Here is an 11,083-nt window from a genome sequence, read left to right as displayed (position 1 = left end):
CTTGTTAGGATTTTGATTGAAATTGTATTAAATCTAAACATCAAGTTGGAAGGAACTGACCTCTTGACAATATTGTGTCTTCCTAACTGTGAACATGGAATATCTCTCCATTTATTTAGTTATGCTCGCGCCAGTTGCATGCATGCGTTTCAATCTGTCATTGTCGATCGTGAATTTGGTTGTTTTTGTTGACATTCATATTAAAATATTTATTCTAATTAATTTCCTTTCAGTGTGCATGAATCTGTGCACCAGGGCACTTGTTAGTAACACAGTTTCTCAGATGTACTAGCCCTATTTCAAGTGCGTAATAGCTACATGTGACTAACGGCTACCACATTGACTAGCACAGCCAGAGAACATTTCCATCATCTAAAAGAAAGTTCTTTTGGACAGCACTAGTATAGAGCAAATTGGAGATTTATTTATTCTTTTGATCCACCAGTATGTTGAATTTTTTTGTAGCTACTCTTTTTTATGTACAGGCAGTCCTTGGGTTATGTCGGACTCGACGTATATCATTTTGTGGTTATGTCGCCATCTCCCATTTATTTATAAAAAAAAAAGTTCCATCATTTTGACTTATGTACATATGTGCTTTGTTTTTTATTATTTATTTACCACAAGTAAAAGTCAGGAATTGTTATCTTTCTTTTAAATTGTTTTACTGTTTCACTTCATTACTGCTGTGTATGTGCTCCATGTGAGTGACGTAGGTGCTTATGTAGATGGGTTTCGACTTACGGCAAAAATCGTGTTACGTTGCGCTGTAGGAACGGATCTCCAACGTAATCCGAGGACCTACTGTGTGTGTGTGTACTTTTATTGATTTCAGAGGGGAAAGGAGAGGGAGAAATAGAAACATCAATAATGAGAAAATCATTGATTGGCTCCCTCCTGCACACCCCCTATTGGGGATTGAGCCCACAACCTGGGCATGTGCCCTTGACTAGGATCTAACCTAGGACCCTTCAGTCTGCAGGCCGACGCTCCATCCATTGAGCCAAACCGACTAGGGCTGTAAATACTCTTTATCAGATTGTAGAAGTTCCATCGCACTCTTAGTTTACTGCTAATTTTTAATTATGAATGAATATTGAATTTTGGCAAATGCTTTCTCTATATATGTTGAGATGACCATATTATTTTCCTACTTTAGTAGTTTCACTCGTTTTCACACGTTAAATCAACCTTGAATTCTTGAAATAAATGCCACTTGATCATGATGCATTAGTTTTTATATATTGCTGGATTTGAACTGGTAATATATTGGGAATTTTTGCATCTGTGTTGATGAGGGATTTTGGTCTGCATTCTCTGTCATAATATCCTTCTTCTATGGTATCAGGGTAGTGCTGGCCTCATAGAATATGTTGATAATTGTTCTAGGAGCGGGATTTACTAGTAATTGAACTCTGCTTCGTGTCACTTTATAGATGCCATCTCCTTTAACACGTTAAGCGCCCCATCAGTCACCGGTGACTGACACTATACTTTCTGTCCGGAAGACAAAACAGGCTGGGCGCTTAACGTGTTAATCCTTACAAACTTGGTAGGAGGTAGTAACATCCTACTTTGCAGGATAGGAACCTCACCTCAGAAACATAAAGTCATTTCCCAAGGGCACATAGCTGTAATTGGTGGGGCCAGGATTTGATTTCAAGCTACAGGGACTCCAAGACCAGCCCCTGAATGATACTTCCCACTACGGTTCCATGGGGGTAAACTAGGCTGTGCCTCAGATGGCAGCAGTCCTTCAGTGTGAGGTAGGCCTGGTAATCTGCACAGGGCTGTGCTCCCAGCAAGGGAGCTTGTGGGGCGGAGGCCACGCCCAGGCCCTCCTCGGGTAGTGCCAGGTGGGTTCTCTTGTCTGCCCTGTCTTTCCTGGAAAGTGAGAGTCCCCCTTTTCCATTCTCTGAAGAGGAGATGTTGGTGCCTCTATAGAAATCGCTCTTGGATTGTGAGTGGAACTGGGAATTGCCCAGAAGCTCAGCCTGGATAACTTCTCTCTTCTAGGATGTTTGGATATTAATTCTTCTGTGAAAGGGGCTCGTTTTGTCCGGTTCTGTGATGCTTTCAACATTCCACTCATCACTTTTGTTGATGTCCCTGGTTTTCTGCCTGGTAAGTCATTGACAGAGGTGGGAGCCAGGAGAGGTGGCTTTCCCACTGAGGTCCCCACTTCATTTGGAGATTTTGCAGATTCCCTGAAGATTTGTGACTTCTCCATAGTCTGGTTGTCCAGAATATGGAGCTGTGTGAGGGTTGCTCCTCTCCTGGCCTTTTGGGGAGCAGGGGAAGACCTCACAGCTGAGAGTGGCAGGCAGACCTTGTGAGGGCTATTGTGGGTATCTAGTAACTGTTCTTCTTTACCTAGGCACAGCACAGGAATACGGGGGCATCATCCGGCATGGCGCCAAACTTCTCTACGCATTTGCCGAGGCAACTGTGCCCAAAGTCACAGTTATCACCAGGAAGGTGAGAAGTTCACTGGAGCCTGGGAGCCCATCCCTCCTGACCTCATGGTCGTGGTTGGAGAGGTGGCCGAGAGTTGCAGCAGGGGTAGGAGGAGTGTATGTTCACCCTAAAAGATTGTGTGAGGACAGCATTTATATACTTGGGGACACATCCTGCAGAGCTGTCCATGGTCATCTCTGGGAACTGAAAATAGCAGTGGAAGAAGCTGTGAAAGAATGGTGTTGATCGTGAGAGCTGCTGGCCTGCACCCAGGCAGTCTCTGCTCTGGCTCCCTGGTCTCACACACATGGGGCGTTCAGTAGCCCGGAGGGGGCGAAGGGGCGGGGGCTCTTCTTCTTTTCATTCTCATTTCATTTGGATTCTTGGGATCTGTCAGGGACAGGATCTGGTTGACTCAAGCGCTAACATTCGCCTTGTGGGTCTTTTCTAGGCCTATGGTGGTGCCTATGATGTCATGAGCTCCAAGCACCTGTGTGGTGACACCAACTATGCCTGGCCCACAGCAGAGATTGCAGTCATGGGAGCAAAGGTGAGGATCTCTAGCTTTCCTTTTTCCTGGGCCTAGAGACTGTACCCTTTCAGCAGGAGCTTAAAGCACAGCTGGGAAATGTTGGAAAGAGGCCAGGGTCCCCAGGATGGACCCAGACTCCAGGGAGATGGGGCCTGGAACTTGGAAAGTTTCCCTCCTGGGGCCCCAGGGCCAGTTCGGCCTCCTGTCCTGCACTCTCACTTCAGCCCATGCTGCAATCTCATGCTCAGGGTTTTGAGATTGTCAGTAAAGAGATGAGTCAGCTGAAGGAGCTGTTGGGAGGATTGGACATTTCCCCCAACCCCATCTCATCTCCTAGGGAGGGCCCCAGAGCCACTCCTTTGAGCCCACAGAAGCTGAACTGACCCTGGTGACTTTGTTTTGTTCTGAACCCGGTGACTTTGGGCAAGGTACTTCCTGTTGCTCAGCCTGTTCCTCACTCCTTTCCTGCTTTTAAATAGCTGTTGGTGTTGAACCAGATAACTACATCCCCCACCGTCTGAGCTGACTTTTAGGGATTCTGATGTGAAGGCTTATTTTTCAATTCCTCCTACTTCTTCATTTGCAGTTCAATGTGGCATCCTCTGGCCACAGAATTTTGTACTCAGGGTTCAGGATAATGAAAAAGGAAAACAGCATTTTACTTCCCCTTGATGCAGGAGACCACGGATGTAATAGTGGAAAATAGGCCACATGTCTTTGGATCAGTGCAATTGGCTGATGGTAGGACGGAATCTGGGGAAACAAGCTCCTGGCTTTGCCTGGGCTGCCTGTTATTGGGGCCACAGCTGAGCGTCCCATCACACAGCCCCATCATGGAATCATGACGGCTGACTCCAGGCAGTTCCCATGTCTGTGCCCTGGCACCTGGAGCTGGCCCTTCACTCCAGTACACTTTGATTTACCAAGAGATTGACAATCACAGATAATGAGTTAATGAGTTGAGGGAGGTCTGTCCAGGTTGCAATCTCCATTGAAATTCATTAACCCCTCTCATGACAGGGTGCTATGGAGATAATTTTCAAAGGGCGTGAGAATGTGGAAGATGCTCAGGCAGAGTATATCAACAAGTTTGCCAATCCTTTTCCTGCAGCGGTGAGAGGTAGGCACTGTGGTGGGGATGGCAGCATAGTTCATTTGTTGGGTCACTTGCTCTCATTCTTTTCCTCCAAAAAGTCTCTCATAAACTGCCTTTTGCCATTACAGTTGAACCTGGAGACTGTTAAAGGTAGGGGTTGTCCCTGGGCAATCATCACCTTAAGGACAATGGGACCTGTTTTAGGCTGCTTTGGAAACCAGGATGTAAGCAACATTGCTGAAATGGCTAAATTTTTTAGTTATGTTCTAGTTTCCTATTACTCTGTAAAACTTGACCATAAAACAGAGTGAGTTCAAATAACCCCTCCTCCTTATTTTGCTCATGGCTCTGTAGATCAGTAATTTGGTTTGGGCTCAGCTGGGTGGTTCTTCTGCTGGTCTTGCCTGCGATCATTCAGCTGTAGTCATCTGATGGCCTCTTACATGGTTGGTGCTGGCTGCTAGCTAGACTCTCTCCATATGGTTTCTTTTCTTTTCTTTTTTTAAAAATATTTTTTATTGATTTTTTACAGAGAGGAAGGGAGAGAGATAGTTAGAAACATCGATGAGAGAGAACCATTGATTAGCTGCCTCCTGCACACTCCCCACTGGGTATGTGCCCGCAACCAAGGTACATGCCCTTGACCTGAATCGAACCTGGGACCCTTGAGTCCGCAGGCTGATGCTCTGTCCTCTGAGCCGAACCGGTCAGGGGGTCTCCATACGGTTTCTTATTCTTGAGGCTAGTCCATGTGACTTGAGGGCAGCAAAAGGCTGAGAGGAGAAGCTGCAAGGTGCCTTGAGGCCTAGGTTTGAAAGTTGCAGTGTCACTTTTGCCACATTTTGTGGCAAGTCATAAAGCCAGGTAAAGAAATAGAATCTACATCTTTTTTTTTTTTTTTTTAATATATTTTATTGATTTTTTTACAGAGAGGAAGGGGGAGGGATAGAGAGTTAGAAACATCGATGAGAGAGAAACATCGATCAGCTGCCTCCTGCACACCTCCCACTGGGGATGTGCCCGCAACCAAGGTACATGCCCTTGACTGGAATCGAACCTGGGACCTTTCAGTCCGCAGGCCGACGCTCTATCCACTGAGCCAAACCGGTTAGGGCAGAATCTACATCTTTTTAAATTTATTTATTTATTATTTATTTTTAACATGTTTTTATTGATTTTGGAGAGAGAGGAGAGAGGGAGAACCATCGATGAGAGAGAGCCATCCGTCAGCTGCCTCCTTCATGTCTCCCACTGGGATTGAGCTGCAACCTGGGCATGTGCCCTCTGACTGGGAATCGAACCAGTGAACTCTTGGTTCATGTGTCAATGCTCAACCACCAAGCCACACTGGCCGGGCATATTTTTTATTTTTTTAACCCTCACCTGAGGACATGCTTATTGATTTTAGAGAGAAGGGGAGAGAGAGCGAGAGAGAGAGACAGAGACAGAGACAGAGACAGAGGCAGAGTTCGATCTATTTGAGAGAGTAACATTGATTGGTTGCCTTCCTGTACCCAAACCTGCAGCCTAGGTGTGTCCTGACCAGGAATCGAGCCTGATACCTTTTGGTGCATGGGAGGATGCTCCAACAACTGAGCCACACAGGCTAGGGCCAGAATCTACTTCTTCATGGAAGGCGTGTCAGTGTCACATTGTACAGGAATGGGAGGAATTGTAGCTATTTTTGAAAATACACATTTATTTTCTTTATTTCCTGTTGAATTCATCTTGGCAGGGAGAGAGAGGGTCACATTTTCCTTTTCTTGCAAAGTTGGGGACCTGCCAGAGGAATAGGGGAGCTCCAGGGATGCAGAAGAGAGTTCAGAGGGCCCAGCCTCTCTTCTATCAAGTTGGGGCCAGCTCACTCTTTGGGTCCCAGAGATGGTGCCCAGGTTGAGCACAGATTGGAGAGTGGCACCGTTGGGGATGCAGATGATCTCCCTTTTTTGTGTTTCACCAGGGTTTGTGGATGACATCATCCAGCCTTCCTCTACACGTGCCCGAATCTGCAGTGACCTGGATGTTTTAGCCAGCAAGAAGGTACAACGTCCTTGGAGGAAACATGCAAATATTCCGTTGTAAACGAATCAAAGGAAAGTAAGCCAAGAGCTAATTACTGCCTGGCCATTTGAACGCATCCCTTCCTTTTTTTTGCAATCATGAAACCATTGAATCTAAATAACAGTATTTACTTGGAATGGCCAAGTTTATTAAATTCTAGAAAGATTTCATTTGCTGTAAAATTATTTTCTTTATTAAAAATATTAATTGGTATATTTTTGAGCATACATTTCTTTTTTTATGGTAGAAATATGAAAAATCAGGATAACTAGAAGCAGTATATATAGTATTGTCATCTAGAGCTGTCCCTGATTTGACACCTCTGTGTATTATTTTCCTTTTCTCCCCCAAGAATTAATTTTTTCTCTCCACAGGTGAGAGAGTAAGTTTTAGGGTAAAGAATTTATCTGCTTAGGCTTCAGTTTCCTGTCTTTGAAACAATACACCCTATCTTTTAATTCCTCCAGGACCTGTAGAGGATTAAATGAAATGTGTGTGTGTGTGTGTGTGTGTGTGTTTATGTTTATCTAACAGAATACATTCTCAAATTTTCAAACCTATAGAAATGTTGTAGAAGTTGTATTATGGAACCTTCACTTAGATTCTCCAGTTCTTAACATTTTCTACATTTGCTTCATCTCTTTCATAAATTTATAATCTTTATTTTTATTGGCCCATTTGAAAATAAGTTACAGAATCCTGACCCTTTGTTCCCCCAAAATGTCAGTTTATTTCCTAGGAAACCAGGCTTATTATCTTACACTAAAGGCCCAGTGCACGAATTCGTGCACGGGTGGGGTCCCTCGGTCTGGCCAGCAATCAGAGCTGACCGGGGGGCCGGCCGGCCAGTGGGAGGGGCCACGGGAGGTTGGCCAGTGAGGGGGAGGGGCCATGGGAGGTTGGCTGGCTGGCCTCCTTGATCTAGGCCAAAGGGGGGGGCGGGGCAGCCGGCTGGGGGGAGGGGCCGTGGGAGGTTGGCCAGCTGGGGGGAGGGGCCGTGGGAGGTTGGCTGGCTGGCCTCCTTGATCTAGGCCAAAGGGGGGGGCGGGGCAGCCGGCTGGGGGGAGGGGCCGTGGGAGGTTGGCCAGCTGCGGGGAGGGGCCGTGGGAGGTTGGCCGGCCGGGGGGAGGGACTGCAGGAGGTTGGCCGGCAGGGGGAGGGGTGATGAGAGGTTGGCCAGCTGCAGGAGTTTGGCTGTGGGAGCGCTCTGACCACCAGTGAGCAGCTTCTTCATTGAGCATCTGCCCCCTGGTGTCAGTGTGCATCATAGCAACTGGTCAACCGATCTTTTGGTTGCTTAGGCTTTTATATATATAGTCTTTTATGACTGACATTTTTGAAGTGTTTGCCAATTATTTTGTTGACTGTCTTTAAATTTGGGTTTGTCTGATTGTTTCTGGATGTTCAGATTCAGGTAAGAGCAATACATATGAGTGTTGTTTCTGTGTATCACATTAGGAAACAGGTGATGTTAGTTTTTCCCTTTATTGGTGAAGTTGACTCAGATCACTTGGTTAAGGTGGTGGTTGCAAGGTTAACATTTTCTCTTTGTAATGAATAACTAATCTGGAAACTGTTTTAAAGCCTGTCTGTCAACAAACTTTTATCCAATACTTTTAGTATTCATTGATGATGAATTCTATTCTACATTGATTGTAAAATATCACATTTCTAACCTTGTCATAATGTCTGCCTTTATTAGTTGGTATTGTATTGGAAGGAAGAACTTTCTCTTCTGTTTTTGTTTTAGTATTAGTTTTGACTCCTTGATTTTTTAAAAACATTTTTCCTGAAATAATTTTTTTCCACATTTTTTTATTTTATTGATTTTTTACAGAGAAGAAGGGAGAGGGATAGAGAGTTAGAAACATCGATGAGAGAGATTGATCAGCTGCCTCCTGCATGCCCCCCAGTGGGGATGTGCCTGCAACCAAGGTACATGCCCTTGACTGGAATCGAACCCGGGACCCTTGAGTTCGCAGGCCGACGCTTTATCCACTGAGCCAAACCAGTTCGGCTAATTAATTTTTCTTACTATGCCATCAACCTATCAAATTTTCAAGCACAAGTTAGTTATGTTTTTCTCCCTGCCCCGTCCCTACCCTACCTACCCCAAGAGTTAGTTTCTTGAGATTGGGAGCCATATATTATTCATAATTAAAATCTGTGCTTGGTACACAGTAGGTGTTTCATAAATGGTTGTTTTTTTTTTTTAATATATATTTTATTGATTTTCTACAGAGAGGAAGGGAGAGAGACAGAGAGCCAGAAACATCGACCAGCTGCCTCCTGCACATCTCCCACTGGGGACGTGCCCGCAACCCAGGTACATGCCCTTGACTGGAATCGAACCTGGGACCTCTCAGTCTGCAGGCCGACGCTCTATCCACTGAGCCAAACCGGTCTCGGCTCATAAATGTTTTAATGAATGAATGTTTAATAAAACTTTAGACTCCTGGATTTGTTTAAAATTTAATTTTATTTATTTTGATGCAGAAAATTTCCTGATTTAGCCTCTGGGAGCTCCTTCAAGCTGGCTTGATGCTTTTGATATGTCCCAATAATTTTTTGTGCACTTCCTTATTTTTTGACACACAATAATGTAGCCCTGGCATAGTCTAGGGATTTCTCCAAGAGCCCTGGCTTCTTTTAGATGTCATTTAGAAGCTTTAATTGGCAGATGTTCACATTGAATCTGGGGTGTCATTGCTTCTATTTTCAGAAGACATGGAAATGATTATACAAATATGTGGATATATATGTATGTGGGGAACTTGCATGTGTAAGTATGCATTTATTTTATATATAATTTTAAAATTATGAGTTCATGCTGACTTTTAATTCCAATCTAACATACTGGTTCTTCTTTGCCTTCCCCTATTCCATATTTATGTCTGTTTTCTCCCACAGTGATAAAACTGACTTCCATTATCTTTAACATATTTTACTCATTTGCTCAATCCTACAATAAATATAGAAGTTTCAGAACCACTACAACCATGTCAACAATTAACCCCAAGGTAAAGTTCAGGACTCTTGTAGTTCTGTCTTTAAACTGAAGGTACACGGTTATTTGGGTCAGTAACTGGGTGGCTATCTGAGTCTTTTGTCGGTTTCCCCGCGCCCTTGTAGACTACTTTATTGAGTATGTAAAGCTTTGAATCATACAGAACTGGAGATTCTAAGTAGTTCCGACAGAAAGACCAACCGTGGAGTGCTGTTCCAGTATGCCCCAGAGGGCGTGCTTGCTTCTGTGGTGAGAGCCCTGGGTCCTCCCACCACTGACGACTTTCCCTCGTTCCAGCCCCTTGGCTCCAAAGGTCTGTAAGCCCTGCTTGGATGTTGCATCATTTAAAGCTCATTTTGACCAACGCCAATATGTGACATCATCCACGTTCCCCATTTCTACCAGCTACCCCACCATGCCAGGTAGCCAGGCTTAAGTCCTTGGGAGTTTATTTTTTTAAGTTCTTTTGAGCATCTTTCTTCCCTCTCCAATTGAAGAATGGTACTCTCCATTCTAGTTGTGCTTTTGCAGTTGTCTTACTCTCATCTCTCTGGCCTCCTCCTAAGCCTGTTCTGAGTTAATAGACTGACTGCAGGTCCAGATTTTGTTGCATTCCTCTGCTCTAGCACTTCCAGTGGTTAGTACGCTCTTCTCCAGTCTTTGACTCAGAGTTTTTTGTCTGTTCCTCCCTTGCTTGCCTAGTGAGTTTTCTGAGCCCAGTCTTATTGCCTCCACCTTGGAACACTTGCTCTGTAGTCTGCTCATGCTCAAGGGCCTGACATCGCCATGAGTTCATCTTAAATTCTGAACTGATTCTGCTTATAGCAGGTTTTTTTCTTAAAGCACCTGATTGCCCCCCCCCCCCCCTTTACATATATTTGTATTTCTAACTAGGCGGGAAGCTCCTGAGGGGCAGAGACTGTGTTGGCCAGAGGTTCTTTGTACTCCTCTTTGGCTCCTAGTACAGAGCTGACACGAACACTGTAAGCTTGGAAACGAGGTGAAGCAGACCACTTGGCTTTTAGAGGCCTCCTGGCTAAGGAAGGATCATGCAGGTTGGTCACTGTGTGGCTCAACAGCTTAACATGCCTGGGGCCAGCCAGTCTAGGCTTTGATCTATTTTGGGAACGACTGTACTATAGTCCATGTTAAGAATAAGAGCAAACACAAGCTTGTGTTTTATCAGGTTGTGAAATCTGGATGCTGAGAAGCTTTGTGCCTGGGCCTGCTAAAACAGGGAAGCCAGCCCAGTAAAGCATTCGGGCAGGAGGCTTCTAGAAAGCCTTGGAGTAGAGACAGTGGGAGAAGTTGCATCCAAAAACCAAGCTGGTGGCCAAGGAAACATGAAGCTGCGACTTTGGAAACTTTGTCAAGTAGACCAGCCTCTGTGGACCGCAGGATACCTAGAGAACGGTGACAGTGAGTACTGGCATTGACTGCTGTGCAGGAATGCCTTTCCCAACTGGTGGTCTCACCTCAAGGGGAAAAGGAAACATGTTGATTCTTGTGACCAGAGAGGACTTGGGTCAATGAGCAGAGTGCTGGCAAGTGTCTTGTCTGTAGACTGAGCGTTGTAGAGGGTAGTAGAAACTGCAGGTGTCCCTACTTTAAGTAAACCAGTTTGACCCGAGACACACAACTGAGTAAAGCTGGGATTTGAACCCAGGCAGGCCTTTCTGAACCCCAAGCCTGTTTTTTAAGCTGTTCAGAGTATTGCCTCTCACATGATGAGGTAGGTGGGATGAGTTCCTAAGGGTTGGGATGGGAAGTGTTGGTCTGCTCCCCTGTGATGGTCTCAAAAAGCTACTGGATTGGAAAAGCTTTCCTACCTTATCCATGACGGCCAGTCATCTTCTGTGTTGCTAGAGTAACGGGGAACACACCCACATGCAGCTTTCTAGTGCTTGTTAGAGAAACATTCTTCCAGCTT

At 45.1% G+C, this 11,083-nt stretch overlaps 1 protein-coding gene across 1 annotated transcript in view; it reads left to right on the top strand.

Moving 5' to 3' along the window:
* The window catches only part of PCCB (propionyl-CoA carboxylase subunit beta), a 55,845-nt gene extending 49,484 nt beyond the window's left edge, over positions 1-6,361 (top strand). The window contains exons 11-15 of the mRNA XM_036332501.1: positions 2,017-2,124; positions 2,378-2,478; positions 2,909-3,007; positions 4,010-4,109; positions 6,046-6,361. Coding sequence (XP_036188394.1) covers positions 2,017-2,124; positions 2,378-2,478; positions 2,909-3,007; positions 4,010-4,109; positions 6,046-6,167 — 530 coding nt within the window. The 3' untranslated portion in view covers positions 6,168-6,361. The remainder of the gene's footprint in view (positions 1-2,016; positions 2,125-2,377; positions 2,479-2,908; positions 3,008-4,009; positions 4,110-6,045) is intronic.
* Positions 6,362-11,083: the final 4,722 nt, after the last annotated feature.

The sequence above is a fragment of the Myotis myotis genome, unplaced genomic scaffold (genome assembly GCF_014108235.1).
Source record: "Myotis myotis isolate mMyoMyo1 unplaced genomic scaffold, mMyoMyo1.p scaffold_m19_p_13, whole genome shotgun sequence".
Taxonomy (NCBI): Eukaryota; Metazoa; Chordata; class Mammalia; order Chiroptera; family Vespertilionidae; genus Myotis; species Myotis myotis.
This window is presented reverse-complemented; position numbering and strand designations above follow the sequence as displayed.